At 39.9% G+C, this 27223-nt stretch overlaps 1 protein-coding gene across 2 annotated transcripts in view; it reads right to left on the bottom strand.

Annotated features, from left to right (window-relative positions):
- TAFA1 (TAFA chemokine like family member 1) overlaps nucleotides 1-27223 on the bottom strand; it is a 516319-nt gene that overhangs the window by 108001 nt on the left and 381095 nt on the right. Inside the window, exon 3 of one of the 2 annotated variants that reach the window (XM_032324669.1) lies at nucleotides 11102-11239. In XM_032324669.1, the coding sequence (XP_032180560.1) occupies nucleotides 11102-11239 (138 nt within the window). Of the gene's footprint in view, nucleotides 1-11101; nucleotides 11243-27223 lie in introns of both variants that reach the window. The other variant, XM_032324659.1, reaches the window with a different exon arrangement.

The following is a 27223-nucleotide window of genomic DNA, read 5'->3' as shown; positions in this document are numbered from 1 at the left end:
GCATGTATGTTTTCGAATCACTGTTTTTGTATTTGTATTGGGTAAATACCCAGTTATGGAATTACTGGATAGTAGGGAGACTGAGCATAATTGTTAAGGGCCCTAGGATTTTTGCAATGATAAATGAGTACTGGCTTCAACTTAAAGTCATCCACTGCATTAGCCTCTAACAAGACCATCGATCAGCCTGTCCTCTGAAGTATTAAAAGCAGGTGTTGAGTTCTCCTCTCAAGCTATGGTAGTCCTAGATAGCATGTTCTTTTAAGAGAAGGCTGTTTGATCTACATTGGAAATCTGTAGTTTAATGTAGCTACCATCATTAATTATCTTAGCCTGATCTTCTGAATAACTTGCTATAGCTCCTACATCAGCCCTGCTTGCTTAACCTTGCATTTTTATGTTATAGAGATGGCTTTTCTTACTAAACTTCATGAACCAACCTCTGCTAGATTCTAATTTTTCTTCTGGCTTCCCCACCCCTCTCAGCCTTTGTGGAAATGAATTTGTAGAAATGAATTAGGGCCTTGGTCTGGATTAGGCTTTGACTTAAGGGCATGTTGTGGCTGGTTTGATCTTCTATCCAGACCACTCACACTTTCTCCGTATCAGCAATATGGCTGTTTCCCTTCCTTACCATTCATGTGTTTGCTGGAGTCGCACCTTTAATTTCCTTCAAGAACTTTTCTTTTGCATTCACATCTTGACTAACTATTTCATGCAAGAGGTCTAGCTTTCTTCTTATCTTTGCTTTTGACAGGTCTTCCTCACTAAGCTTAATCATTTCTAGCTTCTGCTTTTTATTGAGAGATGTGTGACTCTTACTTTTACTTGAACACTTTAGGGGTTGTTGTAGAGTTAGTTGGTCTAATTTCAATAGTGTTGTGTTTTAAGGTATAGGGAGGTCTAAGAAGAGGAAGAGAATAGGTCTGGGAGGAATAGGTCTGTGGAGCAGTTAGAATATATACATTGCTCCTTCAAGAGTGTTGATGAGAACAGGTGCCCAGCATGAAGCAAAACTAGTGTATAGGCACCAAAGGAGATGCTGAATGATAACTTCTAAGTTATCACATGTAGGCCAGTCTAAATTTGAAGAAATGGGACCTCCCTTTGAATGAGTGGCTAGCTAACCATGGGATCATTTCACCACCCTAAGTAATATTAGATGGCATGGAATGTGAGTCCATTGAATTTTCCACTGAATTCTTTAAATGATGCAGTAATGAGGGGCACTTGGCTGGGTCAGTTGGTAGACCATGCAACTCTCAATCCCGGGATCATGAATTTGAGCCCCACAACTCTGAGTGTAGAGATGACATAAGAAATAAAAGTAAGATAAATAAATGGCACAAAAATGAAGTACCAAATGATATCAAAGCTTATAAAGATTTCATTTATTTATTTGACAATTGGAGATCACAAATAGGCAGAGAGGCAGGCAGAGAAAGAGGAGGAAACAGGCTCTCGGCTGAGAAGACAGCCCAATGTGGGGCTCGATCCCAGGACCCTGAGAACATGACCTGAGCCAAAGGCAGAGGCCTAACACACTGAGCCACCCAGGTGCCCCAATATCAAGGATTATAAATGAAATAGGTAAGTTAGGGAAGCTGAACATGTTCCACCAATGTCTTAGCTCAGTTACAAATCTAGTCTTACCTAGTGGGTGCATGAAATTTCATTTCTATGTCCACTGCACCCATTAGGGAGCCCAGGTCTCTCCTCTCAATTCCTGGAATTCATAAGCATCCTAGAGGTCACCTCTGCACCACAGAAGCCTAAGGAGGCCTTAGGATACTGGTGATTATGACTCCTGTTGGACAATCAGGCTGCAATATGCTAGCTGCCGTTTATGGATGGTCTTCCTGGGAAGGCAGCCAAAAAGATGCGAAAAGAGTGTGTTGAGCTATCATGTGTGGAACTCTCTTGGCTGGTGGTGGGATCAGTAAGTCTACAGATGGCGACACACGTTTCTGGTGGTAGTGGCAGACAGCCTTTTCTCCAGTGGACCACATTTTTCCTACCCAAGTGTTCCTTCCTTTCTCCCTCCCTGACCTAACTCATCATATTACCTTGGAAACTTTGGAAAGTGAACTCGTCCATTATATATCTGAATCTTAGAATGACTTTTGAACTTAAATACCAAATATTTGGGCCTCTATTCTCTGGTTAGTGGCTGATTCCGTTGTTTGGGTTGGGGTCAGCCCTCAAAAATCCCAGTAGCTTGGGTGGATTGAGGAATACATTAATTTTTCAAAATATTATTCATCTGCATAAATTTCTACACAGGCTTCAGCAGGGGACATAAGTTTTACCATATCCTTAGATGAAGTTATCAGAACCTTCCATAAAGAAATGTACCGATATTCTCAGCAGCTTCCAGTGCTGTTGCAGAAGGACAGGGCTATAGATTTTCCTAGAAGTGTGAAATAATTCACAAGGCTTGCTCGTTATTCATATGGACAGCACATTAATAACATAGGACCCTGAAATCTTGCCTTATCTAGGCTGAAGCCCAACCAGAGGGATGAAGAGCTGACTCCTTAGATTTAGAACAACATTTTTTCCCCCTTTCCAAAAAAAAAAAAAAAAAAAAAGAATTGATTAAAGATACTCTCATATCAGACAAGAACAGGTATTTGAAAACACCTAAGCTTTTTGGAAATAATGGAAACCAATGGCTTTGGAGCTACTTTTGGGAAATTTTCTTTATGAATTTGGAATTTTGTGTAACCAAGTACATTCCAACTAGAAAAATGATAAGGATTTGGGGTGTGTTGTACCATGATTACACACACACACACACACGTGACATACACACCACTACAAATGTTTGTGTAGAGAATTTTGTACCTCCCAAGTGGCTACATTAATTGACATTAAAATGGGGCTTACTATGCTTATGCTCAAGCACATGCACTAAATATACTTTCACATATAGTTTTCCCACAGAAGTGAGACCAAGATCCTTAGAAGATTTCTTTGATGATACCCAGACATATGACCCTGATCCTATTGAAGAAATGGAGGGCATTATGTATACAATAATTGTTGCTAAATAAAGTCACTGTGCACAGTTATAATGAATGTAGTTTGTATTATGTTCCACAAATATCCAGTCCCATTATAAAATTTCCTATTTATCTTCTTCCTTTTTGGTGAACCAAATAAAGAAAAGTGGCTAAGTAATTGAGTTTGTAAGCCATTTATCACTGAGTATGATTTGTATGTAATTTTTCTCTCCTGCCTCTTTAATACTGGGTATTACCAAACTTTTTATCTCTGCCTATTTGATTGATGAAACATTACATTTCAGTGTTCAATTTACATTTCTTCAATTGAGTGATGATGGACCGTTTTTTTTTTTTCCATGTTTACCAGCCATTTTCTTAGGCAAAAACAAAACAAAACAAAAAACAGGCTCAGACCATTTTTTGGTTATATAACACCATTTTGATTTATCAGGTTGTCTACGTGTGTATCATGTGTGTGCATGGATATTTTCTATAAGGATGCACAGAAATCTGGTGGCAGTGGTTGCTTCAACAATGAAGATGTGAGAGATTCAGTGGGCAAGGGGAAGAGAAGAAATACTTCAATTTTTCCTTTCTTGCTGTTTTTGTGTATGTATATTTCAATTTATTTCAGGTTTATATATCAAAGAGTAATTTTTCCAGAAAATTAATCTTTTTATTCAACTTGAGAATAGTAAGGAAATAACTCTGAGCCAGGAAGCAGGAATTTCCAGATCTTTAGGGATCAGGCAGGTCATATGAATGGGCCAGAGTCAGGTGTGTCATAGAAAGGGGCGGGGCCTGTACATACTGGAGTCTCCCATCGAAAGGCACACAGTCCATTTTTTTCACTACTCTGCCAACCTAAGGAACAGGTCTGAAGGTACTTTCTGCCACTGGGCTGTCGGTTGGCAAGTACTGCTTTAAACTTAAAAAAAAAAAAAAAATTACATCCACTCTTAGTTTCAGAAGTATGGGAATATCTGAAGACTGAATTCCTGCTCTCTTTATTATGCAAAGGAACAAAACATAGAGACAGACCTTTTATGAGATGGTACAAAATGCTTTGTCACTTCTACATCTTTCCTCTCATTCCTCCTGCTAATGCAGACTTGGATCCCTCACATACCTGGGCAGGATTAGGTGCCAAGGAAGAGAGCAAAAGAAAATGTGTATGTATTTCAGAAATTATGCCTGAATGTGCCACTATTTTACTAATGATGCTCTAGTAGACCTTCTTCAATAACTGTAGAAACCCCCTTCAGAAATGCCTCCTGATGAAGTCAACTGAGCACACCATCCTGTCTATTAAACAAACTAGAGTCTGTCTTGAAAGAACAGGCAGGCATCGAACAGAGATGGTGATGAAGGGACCCCAGACTGCTGCTGTGTGATGCGTCCCTGACCCACCAAGGTAATTCATTATCTTGGTATTTCACTGGTGTGGATGACAAGTAACAAATGGTGGAACCAAAATAGGTCATCTTCCCTGTCCTCTAAAACGTCTAATATTTGTGAATAAAAATAAAGGCTTAAGCTTTTTCATATAGTTGCTCTGGAAGGTCCCTAGATGATTTCCAAACTGCAGTTGAGCCTGACATGTCATGGAGATATTATAAATCACATTACTACCAAGACCTGTTGTGCAATGTTTGGTTAGCTAGTGTTAAGAAAGGACACTGAGCTATTGGCATAGGAATTATCAGTCAGTCTCAAAAGACCTCAAATGCATTTCTGGAAACAAAAACAAAGACATAGTCCATATAGTCTGTACCAACCTGGCCTGAAGTCCATTTCATGGAATGTTGGGTCTATAGGGCACAGTTAATTATTGCAGAGAAAAAGGTTCTCTAGCTAAAGAAGTCTGGGACATAGTGGGTCCAAGTTCTTGTCTGCAGAACTTCTCAGAGCCTTTAATATGGTATCATATTTTGGATAGCTAAGAAGGGGCTATTACATGCAGTATTATATATATATATATTTCATACCACTCTGTAGAACACTACTGCGGGATTTCGAATTTGCTTTAGTTCTCAGACTTCTTTTTCACCATGGTGGTCTCTAAGGAATATGATAGTATGTGGGCAAGAAAATTTTATCATGTATTTTCCAAAGGAGCAATCTCCAGAAGTAATTTTTATAGATATTAGGGTTCTGGAATCTCATATAATGCAACTTGAAAAAAAAATTCAAAGTCTCAATCTACCAAATAAATCTTATTTGTTAAAATTAGTTATAAACTGTAAGAGTGGGGAAAAAAAACTGTAAGAGTGAATACAAATAATTGTTCTGGGAAAAAATGAACAAAGCCATTTTATAGGTAGATGTTTAACATATCACTTAAGCATTCATTGTCTCTTCTCTCTTTGATCACTCTTTTTCTCTGAACCCTCCTTTCCTTGTTCCTCTTTGTATGTCCTGTCTCACTGTCTGTCTCCTTCCCTGTAAGTCTATCTGTTTCTCTGGGTCTGAGTCTCTGGATATCTTGCTTGCTCTTATCTTATAGCCTATGTATGATGAGTCGAGTTCAAAACATCTTCTTATACAGTGGAGTTTTATCTTCACAGAAATAGGCAGGAGTATGAGGACTTTTTCTATTTTTTTTTAATTTTTTATTTTTTATAAACATATATTTTTATCCCCAGGGGTACAGGTCTGTGAATCACCAGGTTTACACACTTCACAGCACTCACCAAAGCACATACCCTCCCCAATGTCCATAATCCCACCCCCTTCTCCCAAACCTCCTCCCCCCAGCAACCCTCAGTTTGTTTTGTGAGATTAAGAGTCACTTATGGTTTGTCTCCCTCCCAATCCCATCTTGTTTCATTTATTCTTCGAGGACTTTTTCTATTATATTAACTGTACATTAATCCCAGTGATGAAAAAAGGTAGGATTTCCATCGTTGCAAAAGGTAAAAAGTTCTGTGATATAAGGTAGTCACTTCTGGCTGGTATCCAGTATAAGAAAACAAGAACACCATGTTTGTAGCAGTCAGAGAAATGATCAGAATTCACACTGAATGAAAGGAAAGGTCTATGCACTTGTCATGTAAACTTTTCCTAATTAGAGTGATGCTCAAATCCACAGATTAAAAGACCTTCTCTACAAACCAGTACTTATAAAGATGTTTCTCACATATTTGTCTAAGTCACAAATAGACATAAATTGCATGAGAATAAGGACCTAAATAGAGAAAACTGCATGAGAATTTCTCCATAAAACAGTCATTTAATCCCTCCATGCCTTAAACAGTTATATTTCAGTCATTCTATATAACACAAACCATTATCTATAAAAATGTTTTTACAGCGAATAATGGAACACTACATCAAAAACTAATGATGTACTGTATGGTGACTACCATAACATAATAAAATTTTTTTTAAAAAAACATAAATAATTAAAAATGCTATTGTATGAAAAAAAATTCTTCTAACTACTCAAAGGCCATGACCTCAGAAAGAGCAATTAATCAGTCCTCTCTGATACAGAAAGGGAAGGGGCAGGCATGGCCTGAAGGACCAGATGTTTCTGAAAGTGTGCACACTGTTGAACTTTCTCCCCCTTCTCACCCAGGGATTTTGGTCTCTTACATGAAAGGCTTTGGAATAGAATGTGTGTTTATGTCACAACCTCATCTGCTCATGCTTTATATAGGGCCCTGGAGTGAGATAGCCCAGACTGGATCTCTGGCTCTGCCACGATTGGCTGTGTGATTTTGAGCAAGTCACAAAATTCCTATGCCTCAATTTTCTGACTGGCAAGATGGAATAATAGGAGACCCCTTTAGGAGTTGGGGTTAGAAATAAAGGAATGTACAGACATGAAGGACCTCAAAGAGGAGTACAGGATAGGCCTTCAAGAAACTTCTGGCCATCATTTTGATTACTGTTATCAAAGATAAGGAAGGTGCCCTCCTTTTGCATTAGAGAATAATTAACATAACACGAGAAAGTGGGAATCAGTGTCATGACCTAATATCCAGTCAGAATAGTGCTACGCACATGTGCAAGGGTATAACACCTTTCAAAATATTTATAACTACCCATCACAACATTTAAGCTGTTGAGTGTTTTTCTTTGGTATTTTCACTTACTAGGCAATAGAAGATCATTTTTAAACTCAAAGCCCACTCTAAAAATTTCTCCCAATATCCTGTTTTCTATTTTTGAATACATTGCTAAGATTACACTGCAAAATTTATACCCCATTTTAAATTACCTGGTCTCTGATTTTGAATCTTAAAATAATAGAATATATACTTATTTTAAAATCATAGCTGTTTTTCTGGTTTTGAAAACACTGTAGATGACAAGTGACTTGTAATTTCAGAGGCAAGTAAATAACAGCAATTGGAACACTTACATGGGAAATGCACTATGTACAACAGGATATATTCAGGACAACTATGGTGTGTGGATTGTCAGCTGCTGTTGTGGAGAGAAGCTGGTTTCTATACATTTTTAGGCTCAGAAAGGGAAATGCACGAAACACTATAGTGTATCCAAGTGGAGGAGATAGGTAGATAAATGGAAGAGTATCCACCCCTAAAACCCTATGTAGCTATTAACAATAATGTTTTTGAAGAATATGTTTTAAACTGGGGAATGTTTGCTATATGTTAAATGAAACAAGCTGTTGATAAAACAGTACTATGACTTCTTATTTCAATTAAATCCGTGCCATGTGAGTTTCTTTTTAATGATGGGTTAAGCCAAAATGAACATGCACATGTTTTCTTACAAAGTAATGATAATCTCTGAGCAATAATACCATGTCTGCCTCTAATGTGTGGATTATTTCTGCAGTTTTCAAAACTCCTATAAGAAACATGCATTCCTGAGGATGACTCACTAACATTAATGATCTCCAGGATAATTAGATAGAAGCAGTTCCAGGAGAAGATGGTGGCTAAAATGTCACTATGTTCAATTAAAATGCAACAAAATTTTGTAAAACAATGTGCCTTTCTAAGCATTACCCATAAGTTACTAGTAAGATAGGAAAGAGCCACCATCATTCAGCGAGTATTTAATGGGAACAAGAAATTATGCAAAACACTGTACACATGAACAAGACTTCTTTAATCCTCATAAGTTGAAATAATTACCAGCTCCATTTCATAGCCAAGGAACAAATTAAAAAGCATATGTGACTTGCCCAAGGTAATTCTATTAGTAACTGGTATAGCTGAGTTCTGCTCCTGTCTGTCTAATTGCACAGTTCATGATCTTAATAACTACACTGGAATTACTAATTTATATCTACACCTCATTTTTCATTTGCATGTAGAGATTTGGGCCATAAAAACAAATTTGATCAAAGCAGCACAGAGACTTTTCTCATGTATGCCAATGGATTCAAGTTTTTAGAACAGTGGAATGCTATAGAAACTAAAAACCATCAGGTGACACTATACAATACTCTATAATTTGTTGACTTTTGCTTGGAAGATGGGAACCAATAGTCCGCCTGCCAGAAACTACCACTCTAAAGGATTCAGCGTTCCCAAAGTCAAAGAAGCTTGCTCTGAGAGACAGAATATTCCCATTATGTGGCTTAACTTCTCATAGAAACTTAGGGCCAGATGCCATTTTCCTCTCTGCCAGAATAAACAATGTATTGCTCTTTGTGTCTTACATCCAAATCCTGAAGGCAATTCTATTTCTAGATCATTAGAGATAAAAATGAACTGGAGACAAAATGGGGGTTCGTAATCAACAGACTCGAGGCTTTCTTTGGCAGACAACTTGAGACACTATCATGGTTTTATAATGTTTGTGGGCTTCAAGGGTCAAGAGTTTCCTCCTGCAAGTGGAGCAAAGTGGCATTTCTAGTCTAACTGCTTGCCTTTCCTGCATTAGAGGTGCCTTACCATGCTGACTGTGATTTGGAACAAAGAAACAATCGTAAGCGCAAGTTTTCAACCTCAGCTCCATTGACCTTTGGGGCTGGGTAATACTTTGTTGTGGGTGCTGTCCTGTGCATTATAGGATGTTTAGCAGCATTGATGGCTTTTACCCACCAGGTGTGAGTAATATCCCCCTAATTGCAAGAGATGTCTCCATCTCTTGTCTCCATTATCCAAAAATATCTCCAGAGAGTGCCAAATGACCTCTGGAAATCCATTAATGGAGAATTTACTGATCATAGTATATTCCCAAATTTGGCTTTTTCACATCCTTTAGGAGAAAAAAAAAAAAGGCTTGGTCTTACCATGGTACACAATGGGCAGCTGAACATGCCCCATGTACAGCTCACTGGTTAGGGTTGATCGGTCAAAGGCTAATGTGTGACACAAGCCGGGCCAGTTACATTTGGTCCTTTAGGAGAACACATTTAAAACACAGGAAGCAAGGCAAATATATTTGAGTTGTATTGTGATGCTGTGTAAGATCAGAGTTGGCATCATGGAGAAAAAAACTTCATACCAGCCCCTAAGTTATAGGGATTCAAAAGCTAAAATCTTGGAAGCAGGAACCCGTCCACACAGAGGAGAATGAAGGGAACAGAGATCAGAAATAATATGTCCCATGAACAAAGAAAATGAGATAGTGGATGTTAGAAGAATTTAAGAATTTCATGAGATTTTTGGTAACTGGACTCCCAGGATTCTTCTGTTTTCTTAAAAAAAAAATAAATTTACTTGGTCTAGCTTGAGTATGTTTCTCTTTCTAACTACCATATTTCATAATGAAAATATACAACACAAGCCAATCTAGAAAGTGTCCTGCTCTATCTATTTCTAGAGGTGGAAAAATGGGTCCTAAGCCAAGAGATTCAGGTTCTATTTGCTACTGTGTGACCCTGAGTAAGTGATTCATTTGAGTCCTGATTTTCTTACTAGAAACCAGAGTCTTGATTTTCTTACTGAAGAATTTGAACATCATCTCATACTTGGCTCTAAAATTATGAAAGATAACAATGGGGAGAGATACTTATGGTCTTTTGAACCTTGTGTTTTAAAGATGGTGGTCAAGACTTGGTATTACGGTCAGTTACTCTGGTCTTAAGAGTCAGTCGGTCTACAACTTCTCAGCCATGAGACTACTGGAACATTACATAACCCTTCTAAGCCTCAGTTTCTTCATGTTTAAAATGAGGGGGGAGGGGCTGTATCTGCCACAGTGATCCTTGTCTTCTGGCCTTCAAGCCCTTAGAGCTCACTCCCACACTGAAGGGGGATGACTTAAATAATCAAGAGGATATTGTGGAAACAGTCAAGGGTTAACTTCCAAGGCTAGATTACAAAAAAGAAGGCCACTATGGCTTCTCTATTATTCTCTTCTTGGTGAAACCAAGCTGCCACACTATGAGGACACTATGCTCCTATGGAGAGGTCCACACAGCAAGGAACTGAGTCCACCTGCCAACAGCCATGTGAGAATGAACCATCTTGAAACCATCCTCCAGCACCAGTCAAACCTTCTGATCTTGACTACAACTGTGGGAGAGACCCAGAGCCAGACACAATCAGCTAAGTGGAATTCCTGACCCACCAGACCTGTGAGAGAATGTTTGCTGCTTCAAGCTGCTATGTCATTGGGAGTCATTTGTTAACAGCAATAGGTAACTGTTCTAGGATTATTGGGAGGAGTAAATAAAATAATGCATGAGAAGTGTTTAGGACAGTGCTTGGCAGATGGTGAACATTCAGGGCACCTCTATCTGCTTATGAATGCATGTAAGGCACACAGAGCAGTGTCTGGCATAGAGTAAATGCTCGTTAAATACGCACAGAATAAATGTTAGCTGTTGTTATCTTTAGTACCGTCATCACCATCATCATTATATAAAACTTCAATCCAAAATCACTTCCCAAATGAGCTGGACCCTCCAATTTCTTGACTTGACAAATTATTTTACCTTAATCTTCTCTACAAAACATTAAAATAAGCTATGAGAAAGCCACCAAGCCAGAGATACAAAAATTCTAACTATACAGAGTACCATCCTTTGTACAACCTTCCAGAGTTTTGGCTGCTCCTTGTTTATTAACCTGAACCATACGTAAGTGAAAAATATATATATAACAGACAGTGAACACCTAGAAAAACACCTAAAGGGAGATGTAAAACCAGCTACTTACCATCGACACAGGAAGGTCTGTTTCTTGTCGTGCCAGCCACTTTTCCAGGTAGACAGGAACACTTGACTGTTTGTGACCGCTCCTCAATGCGATTCTTATTACAACATCTGTGCGCAGCGATCACTTCACATGTCCCTCCTTCTGGCAAGATAGAAAGAACAGGGACACTGATGAGAAATAATTCACTGGCCATGAAGACCTGTGGGGGAATGTGTGGAGGGGCTGGGGAAAGTGAGAGAAAATACCGAAAAAGTTTCCATGAAACATATCGATGGTGGTACTCTCTCCCATCTACTCTCAATAACATCTATTCACGCATGTCTGCAAAACTCTACGCTCAGTACGCACAGTCCTGGAGAAGACAGATATCCCAGCACTATCCTTCAAATGCAACAAAAAGCTCCGATGGACAGCCCTTAAGAAGCAATGATTCTAGGCTGTAGGTACTGAGAAGCGGCAACAGAATGCATGCCTGGAGTTGACACAAAATAAAGAGTCTGCCTGATTTAAATGCATTATACTTTGAAAGCTCACTCCTGTGTTATCTTTCCATTTAGAATCCTCTGAGCTCCCTCCCACTAATGACAAGCAACTGACATGCCAGTGATACAGAACCCGTGATGGCAGGAAGACTGCCCAGAAATTAGCTCTCCCCCCCACTGCCTGCCCACTCTCCAGGGGGCCGAATAAAAAACCTAGGTGGGGGGTCATTTCCCAAATCCAGATCTCATCTGAAAATGATAGAAGGAACTGCTGGAGAAAATAGGTATGTGCTTTAAATGGCATCTCAAATTATAGAGCTAGGCATATGGCTTCACTTAATTGTTACAGGTCAGCCATGCATTCAACATTTATTGGCAACCTAATGGATGTCACTCTCCACTAGGTTCTTAACAGGTGCACAGCTGGGTCTGCCTGAAGGTTGGTGAGCATTCAGGTGGCGCTTGCCAGCCTATAGGACAGTTCTTCAGGGACACAAAAGATACCCCAAGTGACCAGAAACCAAGAATTAACTTTTCCAATATCAAGTTTTATGTTCCAGAAGAATGTACTTTATTTGACAAGAATGGACTCTGAACATGTAGGATTCCGTTGGCATAAATTCAGTAAGCATTTGTCAAGCGAGCACTATATACAAGTTGCTGTGTTATAAATTGTTAGGGATATGTGTTCAGCCCATCCACGGTGGGCCCTTAGGAAACCCTGGAGAAAAAGAGAGGAGGGAAGGAAGAGAGGAGACGGGAAAGACTTAAGGCCCAGCTTCAGCCTATCCTAAGAATAGGATTCTCAAGGCAGGTGTAGGAATGGATTGATTTAGCTAGTCACCCTCCCTACCAGTGATATTGGAAAAGTCTGGAGACATTTTTAATCGCCATTACTGGTGGAGGGTGGGGGCTACTGGCCTCTAGCAAGAAAAGGACATGGATGCTTCCCACCCTCCCACAGGACACAGGGAAGGTCTCACAACAAAGAACTATCTTGTTGAGACTGTCATTCAGTGCCCAGGCTGACCTCAATGCTAGGGGAGAGTGTGGGCTTTTAAGCCAGTCACTTTTAGTCTAAATCTCAGCTCTGCTACTTACTGAGGGCTTTGCTTTCCTCATCCGTGAAATGGGAACAATATGAACACTTGCCTCACAGGGTTGCATGAGTATAAACCAACATAACACATGCATAGGGGTTAACATTGAGCCTAATACATGGTAGAGTCCATATGTGCTACCGATGATAATATCTGGCCATGATGGTGTCTTTTCTTGGGAAATCACCCCCTTTCTGCCTCAGTAATTCTGCAAATATGGTTTCTCCTAGAATACTCCCTCCAACTTTCCACCCTTCCACCCACTACCCACCACCCACCACCCAACTGCACTCACTACCACTTCTTTGAACTCAATGCAAAGATTAGTTCCGCCGAGAACATCTCCTCACTTTCACCACTGCTTGTTTTCTTGCCTTTCTACGCATTTTCTCATACACGTGTATCTACAGATCTGCAACCACAGGCAAACTGAAAGCTTGGTCAGGGTTAAGGTGAGCCTTATTGTCAACAACTGCTGTAGGTACACTATAACTGTTGCCTGAATGAATGAAGAAAGAAGTGCATTACCTTAAAATTAACACTAAAGGCAAGTACCAAGTTCTATGGACATAGGCCGAAGGGGAGACCCATTTGTTTTTGAAGAATTCAAAAGCTTTCTTAAGTTGCAAGTTGAAAGGTTGAATTTCAACAGGCCATGATGAAGGAAAAGCATTTCACTAATGTGAATGTTTGGCACATATTTTCTTAGAACAACGTCTTAGTTATTTATAGAGTAGTTTTAGATTTATAGGAAATTTGTGAGGATGGTACTGTGAGGTCCCATATGCCACACCCGATAATTTCCTATTTTTATTCCACTAATATTAACATCTTATATGAGTATGCTAAGTTTGTTAAAAGTAATGGATTAAAACTGATACATTATTATTACTTAAAGTCTATGCTATATTCAGATATCCTTAGTTCGTACCTAATGTCTAATTTTTCTGTTCCAGGGTACCATCAAGGATGCCACATTATATTTAGTGGTTTTATCTCCTTAGGCTTCTCTTGGCTATGATAGTGTTGCAGACATTCCTTTCTTTTTGACGACCTTGACAGTTTTGAGAAGCATTGTTCAGGTTATTTTGTAAAATGTCCCTCAGGTGGGATTTATCTGATGCTTTCCTTATGATTAGACTGAGGTTACGTGTTTTGCACAGAGGGAAAGTGCCATTCTCATCACATCATATCAAGGGTACATACTATCAACATGACTTACCACTATTGAAATTGACCTTGATCACTTGGCTCAGATAGTGCTTGTCAGATTCCCCCACTGTAACATCACTCCTCCCTGCCTTTCCACACTGTCCTCTTTGGAAGGAAGTCACTAGGTGCAGTCCACACTTAGGGAGTAGAGAGTTATGTTCCACCTGTCTGAGGTTACAATATCTACTAAAATTGCTGGGAATTCATCCGCATGACAGATGTGTCTCTTCCATCCCATCTACTTACTTATTCAATCATTTATGGACCCACAGATGTTTGTTTTACACACTGGGTTATAATCCAGAACTACATTATTTATTTTGTCCCTCTGAATAGTCCAGCCCTGGCCACTGTGAGCTCCTTCAGTTGGTCTCTGTGTTCTGTCTCCCTGTATTGCCCCCCACCCCTTTTTTGAGCACTTCCTTACTTTCTGACTCTATAAGATGCCTCAGGCTCATCTTACATATTTCCTACCCCATTACGAGAACAGATTCCTCCAAGGAGCTGGTCAGGGTGTTTAAAAAAGGATGTTAGCATAGATGGAACTAAGGAGCTGAAATAGGATTAAATTGGAGAAAGATGCCCTCTCCAGAAAGAGTACTTGGTGTGATTCTGTTTCAGTGAGGCACTAATGGAGATTTTGAAGTCAAGAATGGATAAGATCTAGATATTGTTCAAGAGTGACCCCTCCCCCCCCAGCTGCTGTGTTAAGGAGGAATTGGGGAAGCACAAAATGACAAAGCAGAAGAAACAAAAGGCCAACTCAAAGTTCTGAGCAGAAAGTAAGGGGGCTTGAACCAAGAACATGGGAAGAACATCATACTGTTGCTACATGCCCTTCATTGGGTGAGGGTTAATGAAACAATAGGGCTATTCACACACTGAACTCCTCAAACCAGATTCCTGCAATCAGGTTGCTTTAACTTGTAATTGTCAGCTCTAAGTACTCTTAGCCAGTTCAGTAATTGCTGGTTCTATACTTCATGAAAAAACCACCAATTTTAAAGTTACCACTTGGCTTTCATACAAGAATAGAGCAACATTTATGAGTGAAAATGGCATAAGCTATAAAAAAGCTTCTAGGATATATCTTGAATCTCATTTACACTTAAGTCAATCTGATTTACACTTAAGTCAATGACAGACATGCGAAATCATCCAGATCATTGCCCTGAGTTAAATAATGTGGACACTGAGGCAGCCACTGGAGGCCCAAAATCAGTCTCTCCTACCACTCTTGTAGATGAGCCAAAGGAACAGTTCCGGGTCAGCTCAGGACTCACTGACATTTACTGAATTCCAACTGGATGCCGGACACTGCACTTGGCACTTTACCTACATTATTTATAAACCTCCCAGTAACTGTAAAAGCTTTTGTCCCCACTTTACAGGTGAAAAGCTGAGACTCAGAGAGGTTGAATATGAATAACATGTCCCAAATTATGCAAATGTGAATCTGTCTGCTGGACTTCGAAACTCTGTTTTTGTGCATCTTGTCACAAGTCATCATTCTTTGTTGATAAAGAACTTCCAAAAGGAAGAGGACACTTTGCTTACAAAGGCTATCAAGGTTAAATATCCAATTCACTCTTCTCTCCCCAATTATACTCAGACCCTCTTGCTACCACCCTTCCTTCCGTCGCTCTCCTTTAGGGGTGCTGGTCTCCTTGTAGGCTACCGCCTAAACATGGCAGGCGTGGTCCCTCTCAAGGGTCACTCTAAAAAGAGGCAGGCGTTGCTCCAAAAGAGACGCATTTGGTCTTCTTGACAAGTTGAACTATGTCCCACCTGGGACATGGCAAATCCATGCTCTCTCCACATCTTTGCGCAAAATGTCATTTTTTTCGGTCACACTTGACCACCCTATTTAAATCATAATTCTCTTAGAAAGCATTCACGATCTCCCTTGTTTTGCTTCATGTCCTTACCCATGTCACCTCCAGAATATCTGCAATTTTCAATTACTGTATGTACCTTATTTATTTATTATCCTGATTGTCTCTATGTCTCCCCACCCCCCAAATAACCTCCTCAAGGACAGGAACACCTATTGTTTATTTATTAAACATTGTCTGGCATAGTATTATTAGTATTTAACAAGTGTTTAACAAGTGACACAGCCCCGTAACTAGTGTGACAACTACTGTCATACAGGAGTTAACCGCCTGACTGCTTACTATGTTCCTGACATCATGATAAATACATTATAAACTTTTAATTTATTTTATGTTTACCAAAACCCAATGAGGCTATAGTTGCCCCCATTTCACAGGGTAGGCAACTGAGATCAAGAGCAGCTAAAAAACTAGCCCATGTTTTAACTACCCAGATACCTATTCTCTGGCAGCATATGGACCAGAGCCAAGATCTTCTGACCTCCTCTGCAGTGCTCTTTAACCCAGTACCACTCAGGCATACATGCTGACATTTCTCTGAGAAGGGGAGGAGAACTCAGTGACTGGATATTAACATGTGCCCCATTTTCATGAAAACCTTATGTATAAAGTCAGTGACCCCAGACCATGTCTTCCTTGGGCTGACAGATGATGGATTTGCACACGGGAAGCCAGAGAGGTGTTGCTCTAAATAACAAGCTCATCTGGTCTTGACAGGTTCAACTACAGCTTCATTTTACACCACCTTGTTAGGTATGCCAGTGTGGAATATGCAACCAGGTCCTGGAGCCCATAGGACCCTACAATTTAGAAAGTCTGATTAGACCTGTCATAGCCAATTCTCTTGAATCCACAGGTTTATATCTGTGACCAACCTAGCCATAGTCAACCAAAGCAAGTTCATCTTCCAATCTCTCCAGACCATGAAACCCTGGTTCACTAACTTATGTTGGCAAAATAAAAATATTAGACGATTGACAGGAAGTAGCTCAGTTCTTTTATAACCACAGGGAGATAATTTTTCAAGACCCTCTGCAACTGTGGTCTTACTAACCTATTGTCCTCATTAGCAGGCTGCTTGAAAAAGGGGACTAGAAACTAAAACATCTCCCAGCTTTGTTCCTGATGCATAAGGATCATCATAACCCTTTCTGGAAACTGGAAAATTGTTCCTTTAAATCATTTTATCTGCATTTTAAAGATTACCTAGTGCACTGTCCTTTCAAACCTAACTGCCAAGGTTATTGCAAAATCATAATGATAATATTTGTCATGTAAATGTCTTATAGACTTTGCTTTGGTGCCAATACCAATTCACTCCTAAATTTTATCTTAATCCAACTCAAAATGATTTCAAGCCGAGCTATGGCCTCTCAAAGCAGTCATTTAAGTGCCCAGAAAATTGAGCTTCCTTTTTTGCTTACGGATTATCTGGAAAATGGCTACTTTTCTGGATTTCACACTGTATCTCTAGTTCCCACAAATACAATGATGAGGTGACCTATTAGCTAATGGTAAAGAATGTGGCATAAAGAATAAGCCAGTATAAAGGTTGTCTGTACTATTGAGATTTTCCAGATTATTGCTAATACCATTACTTGACTTTGTCTATGGGAAAACATCTTAGATAAAATATAAGAGATTTGCCTCGTACCTTAAATCTCATTTTATAAGAGGTCCTATTGTTCTTTTAGATTAGAAGGTAAATGCAGCAATTACCCAGCTAACACAGGTCAGTTGAAAACCATTAGATCTGTTAGACGAGCATCAATTCCTGTTCTCCCTCTACCACAAATTTTCTAAATGGTGCCCTTGCTTCTCACTCCCTTTGTCCATGTTCACCCAAGTGGCAATGGCCAAGGCCCCTGCAGGGAAGCTCCACGGGGTAGCTCTCCACTTTCTCTTCTGCCTTTTCTCTTCTGTTTGTCAGACCTCTGAGTACATTATCAAAACCTATTTTTAACAGGAAGAGAAAGTTTCTAATATCCAAAAAGGGGGTGGGGTGAGAAAGACAGCATTTCAAGATTATTTCTGGCAGCAGCAGTGCTCTCTGAGCTGGAGAAGTTAAAAAAATGCCAAGCCCAATATGCTTCTAGCAATGATCCCGCCTTCCCAGCTCAATGCATCACTGTCTTGCTCTGCACAAGCGAGGAAACACAAAGAAGATGAATTGCTAAGGCTAATGTTTCTCTTAAAACAAGTCCCCACTGATGACAATGATATGTCAAGATAGAAAGAGATGATGAGGTTAGAAATGACTGGCAAGCAGGTGGCCAAAAACTTGAAGGCTGGCATCACGAAACAAGGTCAGGCTCCCACAATGGTCATCTAAGAGAGCTCATACCAAGCCACTAGATTCCTCTGGGCTACGAGCTGGGTCAGCCATTTAAGAATGGGCACTTATGGGAAACTGCTATTGCCTGATCCTTTTCATCTGCCCGGGAATTTGACGTTCAGTAGTTGAGTGTGGTTTGATGGCCTCATGTCAATGACGAAGCATGGCCAAGCAATTCAAAATGATCCCAACACCAGGTTTTCTGGGAAAGGAAATGCTGGGGGAGAGTATAAAGTTGGAATAGAAGAGAATCATCTTAAAAATAAGAAAGGGGAGAATACAAGTCTAAACCTTATACTTTATTTTTATTTTATTTATTGATTTCTGCCCCCAGACTCATCACTCAGGTATTCTTTAGGTGTCCTTGAACCATACTGACAGTTAGATGCCCCTGCTATATGATTCTACAACCTCACATTCTCCCAGAATAATATTCACAATGTATTATTTTGACATTTCAAATAATCTTTTGCTTTTCCTGTAAAGGGTAAAGGCAGCAATTTTTCTTTTTTATCACTTTATTCCTAGTACTCAGCTTGGAATCTAGCCTATGTTTGGTCTGTAAATATTTGTTGAATGAACCTCTTCCCCAAAGATTAGCTTTGGATCCCCGTGGTATGATCTCTTCACAAGCCAAACTTCTCTTTTGCAGCGTATCTCTTAGCAGGAATGTTTGGTTCACTGCTTGTCTATCCTGCTGGGCTGGACACTCCGTGATAGCAGGACCACATCTTGTTTGCTTCTCTATCTCTGGTGCCTGGCATAAGAGTAGGAATTCACATGTTGCTAAGTGACTGAAGGAAGTAGGAAGGAATCAGATGAAGAAAGAAGGGAAAAAGTGAGGGGGAGAAAGAGTAAATAAAGAGGGAATAAAAGAAGGGAAAAGAAGAAAACAGTAAAAATTAATCTTCCTTGGGGGATCTTTTCCTATTTAAATCATCATTATGTGATCTTTTAAGAAAATGAACTTGAATGATAGATGTAGCTTTTGCCAGGAAGTGACCTTTTAATACACCTTCTAGAAAAATTGTCTTGGAACTTTGGTTTGGGGTAGAGCCAAAAGGCACAAAAGACAAGCTTTTTATTCTGCACAAATGACTAGAACATGAAATAGCAATTAAGAGGAACCATAAGGAAACTTCAGTCCTCATTAAAAGTTAAGCCAGGACATATCTGCTTCTGGTCGAGGGCAACTTTTGGAGGAAATGAATAAAACGTAATCAAGGAATGTTAAGACTGACATCATTATTCAGATCCTTCCATTTTCACTTCATTATACACGGTCCCTCTCTTTAAAAGCTGTTATGTCTAAGACAAAGCACAGATTTTTTTTTGAGATTCACTTTTATAGGATGTCGTGATCAAGGCCTTATAAATAGTTCTCTTGGAATGTATTGTAGTGGATGTCAGAAATGCATATTTAAGACTCTGTTAAAAATGTTTTATTGACCCAGTAGACTGGAAGGAAGCTCCAAGTGTCCCTGTCTGTAAATCACTGACAAGAGAGACACTAATGGATCCTTAAGCATGCTTTGGTCGAGGAGGACAAAATGGCTGCTTGATTTGTTTATGCTTCAGATTAAACAAATTACCATCTCCTCCCTCCTAGGGCTCTGGAGTATGTAGAAGACAGATGAATGTAGGAATAAAGAACAAATTCGGGGCTGGGCAGTCCTGTTTGAGGCAGTATATAGTATCATCAATAAGATCACAGATTCTAGAGTTAGGTTGCCAAAATTCAAGGTCTGGGTCTGTTGCTTCCAGTCATTTTCCGTGCTGTGCCTCAACGTTCTCATCTATGTGGATAAAAAACATTAATTTCAGCTGTGCTGAGGACTAAGGGAGTATGAAAATTAAATAAGTAGAGGCAGTTATAATAATACCTCCGCTCAGGGTGAGCTCTGAAAGGTATTCTGCTGTTAGTAATACTGTTGGAATCAGGAATATGACTGAGAAAAAATTTGACCCTTTCCAGGTTTTCTTTTGTTTCACTAACATGAACCATTCCTTACACCTGTATCCCTACTCTCAGTCCAGACCAATGACTGGGAAACATTTAGACCCTACTATTCCCCTAAAATGAGATCACTAAAAGTAATGTAAATACGGCAAAAAACTCATCACCCATTTCCCAGATTTCTCCTTTTTTTTTTTTTTTTAAGGAAGAAAAGGGCTTATGGATATGCTGAAACTCTACCACAGAAATCATTTTTAAGAACAGCTCTAACAACATGGAAATAAATTTTACCTAAAGATACACCAATGAGCTCATAAGAAGAACACCTTTGATTCTTTAGTGTTCTTTAAATAGTACAGAACTTTGACTCTTTCCAACAAGGTTGCCTTGGATAGCAACCGCAGGGGGGCAACCCAAGTGATGGTTTAGATATTCGATGATGAAGAATAAATAAGTTGTATTCTACTTTTTGGTTGAAGGCAAAGGTTAGAATAAAATGGGGGTTTTATTTATTTATTTTTTAAAAAGAGTTTATCTATTTATTTGACAGACAGAGATCACAAGTAGGCAGAGAGGCAGGCAGAGAGAGAGGAAAGGAAGTAGGCTCCCTGCTGAGCAGAGAGCCCGATGCAGGGCTCGATCCCAGGACCCTGAGATCATGACCTGAGCCGGAGGCAGAGGCTTTAACCCACTGAGCCACCCAGGCGCCCCAAAGTGGGGCTTTTAGAGGAAAAGCTATGTCCACTGTTGCTGTCTAAGGCACTACACTCATCTAGGTCCTACTCAGATCTCCTCCAACTTTTTGCCTAAACTGGAATCCCTGGGCCAGCTGGGTGATAGGTTATAAGGATTTTCTTCTCCATTGCTAGCCCTCAAGGCTGGGAATGAATGGAAACAGTTTTTAGCACAGACAGACAACCCTCTTTTACATGAGCAACTCCTCTGGCTATGTTAATTTCCTGAAGATTACGTGAAACACTGACCTGGAAGGTCGAATATGTTAATATTGAAATGATATTTCAAATAACCTAATTTGGGTTACTAGCTGGGTGACTAGGAACAAGTTGTAATCTCTAATCTCTGGTCCCTCCTAAGGAAAGTGCACATTTCTATAGGATATTAGAATTAGAAAATTGTGCATCAGTACACCAAACAGCACTCAGAAGGCAAACAATAAATAAAAGCTAACATTCTTATGGTTAACATAAAAAAAAAATGAAACCCAGTTTTAAAGACAACACTGGAGGCAGTTTCTTCTTGCACAAGTTGTGATGGAAGAACAGAATCGTGAAAGGCTGAAAGATGGAAGAACTTACCTTTCAGCCTCCAGGACCTCATGTCATATGTCTGAACTGTTCACGCAATGGTGGATCTAATTGTGTTTTCTTTGTTGAACCCTTGCCTATCTGCTCCTACATCTTTATTCATTTTCCTCATGGCATTTATTTAATGGCATACAACTAGTAATTCTCTCTGAGTTCGAAGTCCGACAACAATTATACACTTGTTTTATTCAATTAAAATGAGATTCTTCTATTATCCTTTGCAGGTTGAGTATAGTGGATGTTAATAGGAACATGGATGGTAATTATACATAAAGTCCATTAGGAAAACAGAAAAGTCCAGCCACAAAATAAAGCAGACAGTGCAATGAATCCAAATCCATCACCTCTAAGCCATAACTGTTCTCTGACATTTTTTCCTCAAGCTAAACAACAACAACAACAAAAAGTGTCCAAGGAACATCATTTCTGACTTGGCTGAGAAGTAAAGACAAGAAGGTTAAGATACACTCTGAGATTATCAAGGAAGAAAGGGACCATAATATACTTTCCTCTGAAAGAAGTATTCTCACTTTAGGGGCTGATGCCCACCAGTGGGTCCCCCTGCTGAGTCAGGAACTGGTCTTAAATCGCAGGCTCTTCCTTTAGTATCTGTTTAGCAGATATGGATATGAATAACCATATCCATCCGTGGGCTAACGATGGATTAGCTCCTAATTGAATTCGTAAGCATTCTGGAAATCTGTTCCACAAACATTAAAATTAGCATTTTGCATCCACTGGCTTTTATCATGAAGACTTTTGTCAGGATGCAGTCTCTGCAGAAGTGAGGGCTGGGGTTCCTACAAGTCCTAAGATGGTCCACATGTGGGGCAATGGCTAAGCGTACAGTGTTTAGGTTGGATTTGGGAGCTCTGGCGGCTGAGCTGAAATACTGCCTTCTCCTTTTATTAACTGTATTAACCTCAGGAAAATGTCTTAAGCTTTTCATTCTTAGTTTTATTGTCTGTAAAATGGGGAAGGTAATAGTGCTTTCCGGATGAGGATGTGAGGGCTGGTGTGTGAACACTGGCAAAGCACTTAGAACAGTGCCTGAAGTGTAGAAATAATGCAATTTCCTGCTATTAATATTCTTGTTATTATTCATTTTAGCCATGGCAGCCATCAAAACTACTAAATGACTGTCTCTGGCTCTCTTCCTCCTGGGCTTACTGGTATTCTTAGCCCCCTTGTGGGAGGTGGAGCCATGTGACTATTTCTGTGTTCATATAAGTGACTTATCACTTCCAGGCTGAGTTTTTAAATCCCCGTGCAGGACTCTCCCAGGCTCTCTTCCTGCTGCTGTGACAACCCAGAAATAGCTTAGATCGGGGGTCCGCAAACTTTCCCTATAAAGGTCCAGATAGTAAATCTTTTTGGCTTTTTAGGCCATCTGGTGTCTGGGGTTAATTACCAAACTCTTATTTCACCACGAGAGTATCCATGAACAATACCTAGACCAACGAGTGAGGCTGTCTGCTGATAACATATTTTATCTTTGGAAACTGAAACTGGAGTTTCATGGAGTTTTTATGTGTCCCCAAATATTCTTTTGAGGGTTTTTTTAGCCACTGAAAAAGGTACAGGCTGCCCTGAGTTCACTGGTGGTGCAAACCAGATGGTGGACCAGATAGGACCACTGGGCTGTCATTTGCCCACACCTGTTCCCTTGTTTTTAGATGGTGTCTGCTTCAGCAAATCTAGTCGTGAGTGACTTCTACAAACACAGCCCCCCTGTCGAACCACGAGAGGCATGGTGCTTGATCAAGAAATACAACTTGGTTGTTTCAAGCCAATAAGATTGGAGGATGGTTTGCTGGTCAATCTAGATGTTAGCCTAATCTGCCTAATAAATTATTAGAATAATAAATTATTCTTTAGAATAATAAATTATTCTTTAGAATAATAAATTATTATTCTATTTTATTATTCTACTAGAATAATAAATTATTCTTTCATATAATTTAAGTCAAAGAAGTCTCTTACCCCCATAAGAGCGTTTCGATAACTTCTATAAATATGTTTAATGGTAACTGGGGGCAGGGGGACAGTGTCTCCAAGGCTTTCACCCGTGAAATACAGTCTTTCAAGTCTGTACCTTCCTCGGAGAACTAGAACAAGATAGAGCCGCTTAGCTTCCTCTGTGCGTATACCTCATCTGAGCCAAGAATCTGGCCCCTGTCAGCTTGATATTTTATCGGGTGAGCTGAAAGGTAATAATAAAAGGATATATTTATTTATATGATGAGATTGTGCCTCACACTCACAGCCAGAGAGAGCAGAAACCACACATTTAGAGGGAAAGAAGACAAACAGAAACTCTGATTTGTGTTATACATTGTAGAAGTCATTAACTATGACTCAGGTAGAGAAACTTATTACTCCCCTTTTTGACAGTGATGACAATTTAATAGTATTTGACTCTACTGAGTTACATACGGTGTCCAGAGGCACTGAAAGGGACTGTTTATCAAGATGATAAACAAGGTTTCATTTCATCCCTGGCTGCATGGATGTGATCAGAAGTCTAAGGCCACCTGAAATCACTTAGTCGGGCCACCAGGCAGAGGAGAACCTACTTGGGATCGTCTGCACTTGAAATGAGCCTCACTTAATGGACCTTCTCTGCGCAGGTCAGAGCTAAGCAAGGTATGTGTGCAGGAGTGTGTGAGGACCGGAGCCGGCGGTGTGGACCTGAGGACTGAGGGAAGGATATTAGTCCTACTCAAAACCCCACTCTCTGGGAATCCCATACTTCATAGGTTTTAACAGAGTTAGTTTTGCCTTCTGGGTTGGGGAAAGCAGGCTGGATAGATTTTCAACACATCCAGGAGTGTAGAACGAGTTTGTATGGGTAGGTATAATAAACCCTTAGAAAATAAGTAGTTTTTCTTCGTGTTATCACTATTATTTCTGTTAGATGTGGCAGCCATGGAAGCCATTAGTCATGTCTACACTGCAGTACGTCCCTGTTCTTTCTGCCTGCCCAACAGACATTCCCACATCTACTGGTGAATCCTTCTTGGTTTTCTAGGAGAAGCCAAGGGTCTTCTTTCCTGTTCCCAAATCACAGAGTTTTGGAGATGCTGATTCTGTCCCCAGTCCAGGAGAAGACACAAGGCTTAGGACTAGCAAAGTGGACATGACTTCTCTTAGATTGCTATAAGGGCTGATACCTGGCCTAAGCCATACACAGTGAGAACCAACTGTAAAACATTTATTCCTGAGAGAAGAAATTTTTTTTCTAAAGAGTTTCTGATAAAAAGCTGTAAGTTTGGAGCTAGGCACTATCTTAGTGTCATGATAAAAAACTTCAGATAAATGGAGTCAACACAGAGGGAAGCCAAGTGGAAAAGTGCAGTGTTAGCAGGCACCATTGATGGTGCTGCTTGATGCAACTGTGCCTGAAGGTGGAAGCTGAACTTTAGCCAATACACGCCTTAAAAAAAAAAAAAATCACTTTAACTTATATATTCTGCTACTTACAATAAAAAGAATCATGAAATACAGTTATAATCTAGGCATCAAAAATTATCTGCAATTACTGTCTGCAATTATCTTTTATTCTTTTCTATGAACTTTTTTATAGGCAGGTCACTATGTTAGGTGCTTAAACTGAACTTGATACCACCCTAACTGCCACCTCCTCAGGGAAGCCTTCCCAACTTTCCTAATTAGGTCACTCATATCCTCCCTCCCATTCTTAATGCTCAGAGCACTGTGACTCTTTTCCCTTTAGCACATTTATAACTGAATTTAACATGTGTTCAACAAATACTTTTCATGACTGTCTGTGCCCTCTAATTAGTAAACAGCCACATGAAGCAGGGGCCATAACTGTTTTCATTGATCGTGGCATCCTGAATGCCCAGCACAATGCCTAACTGGGGAAATCATGTTGCTAACTCAATACTTCGCTTCTTTTTCATAGAACTAGAGCACTAACTTTGAGCAGAGTGACCAAATGTCCACACACTCAAAAATATTTTTCTCTTCTATTAGCAGTGGGTGGAAGCACGACATAGTTCTTATCACTGGGCTACAAATTATACCTAGGGAGACTTTGCCTTCCTGACATATTAACTACCCCTTTCTATTTACCATGTTCTCCAACCTGCCTGAAATGCAGGCTTGCCGGCTGGAACTACAGTAGTCACAGTGTGCCAATGAAAGAAAGAAAGGCAAAAACAAAACCAAAAACAAAACAACAACAACAAAAAACAAACCCAGAGAATCAGAGAGACTCCAACCTTGAGAGTTTTTGGCCACTGAACCAATGTCACTAAAACCCTACTTTCAATCATTTTCTTGTATGAGAAAAAAATAATAAACCACATGGCAATCTGTTTCACCTACCCATCAGTTGGGGTCTCTGTTACTTGAAACAAAATGTAGTTTTGATACATTGGCCCATGTTAAGATTTGACAGAGAGAGAGCGAGAGAGGGCAGAGGGAGAGGGAGAAGAAGGCTCCCCACTGAGCAAGAAGCCCAAAGTAGGGTTCAGTCCTGGGACTATGGGATCATGATCTGGACTGAAGGCTCACACTTAACCATCTGAGCCACCCAGGCACCTGAGGGTGGGACTTCTAAAAACAGACTTAAGAATGGAATACAATATAATTACTCCTATAATTAGGCTACATTATGTGGCAAGGATGAAGGGACGTCCCACCATGGATATCCCCATCTTTATCTCTGTGTGGGGTCATACTAGTATATACTAGGGAAATTCTCTCTCCTTTGCTAGCTTTGAAGACGTTTCCATGGCACAGAGGTGGGTGGCCTCTATGAGCTGAGAACCACAAGGAGATGAATTCTACCAACAACCTAAGGGAAGCTGGAGGCAGATATTTACTCAAGGTATCCTCTGATGAGGGTCTATGTGTCCATCAACACATACTGTCTGGTACATATTCTCACAAATGATGAGGGATTAATTAAGTAATTTCAGGTAAAGAGATGTCTATTACATTTGGTGTTGGATTCCATTTACCACAGACATCTTCCAAGAATTAACAGCCTCTATAAGATTTGTATGAATGTGAAAACATATGTTTTGCTCTTTAAGAATCTGTTCAGGGAAAAAGAGTACTTAGTAATTTTACTTTATAACATCGAAATATAACTCTTTGTTCTAAGTTGTGAGAATTAGGTCAAAGGATGTGGAATGATCAGGGTAATTGTTCCTGGTTTCTTATCAGGATTGAAATAATAAGCAGAAGCAAAAAACTCCTCTTGACAATCTTCACTTGTAGAGACTTAGTTTCTCAAAATGCATTGTGGTTTTGTGACTACCCTGAGAATTCTTGGCTGAAATACTGGCTTTATATCTGACTAATGGGCAGATATCGACAGGTCACTCTAAATTCCTGAACCTTAATTTACTTGTCTGTAAAGTGGGGATAATGGTGACTATCACCTTCTGTAGTTGAAACCCTCTGTTCATGCTTGCCTATGACTCACCTTAACAGCAACAGATTAACAGCATTTAATCCTTTGGGGACTGACCACCCCACCTTAGTTTCAGTCCATGGCATACCGGTGAACAAAGTCTCCAGGGTGAGATTGTGACCTAACGTAGGCCAAACAGCAAAGTCCATTCCAGTGACAAAAAATGGTTTGAGGATGAACCCGTGATCCAAGAAGGGTCAGTCAGACTAAATCTGAGAGTTAGGTGGAGGTATGGGGTAAAAAGCAGCTTGCTTTCTGCTGAGCTGGAAGATATGGGCTGACCTTTGGGGAGATTCTGGGTGAGACTGAGCTGATAAGAAGACAAATAGAGAGAAGCCATAGCAAGGGACCCAGCCCTCATGACATG

Source organism: Mustela erminea, chromosome 1 (assembly GCF_009829155.1).
Source record: "Mustela erminea isolate mMusErm1 chromosome 1, mMusErm1.Pri, whole genome shotgun sequence".
Classification (NCBI taxonomy): domain Eukaryota; kingdom Metazoa; phylum Chordata; class Mammalia; order Carnivora; family Mustelidae; genus Mustela; species Mustela erminea.
Note: the sequence above shows the minus strand (reverse complement) of the source record. Positions and strands in the feature narration are given on the sequence as shown.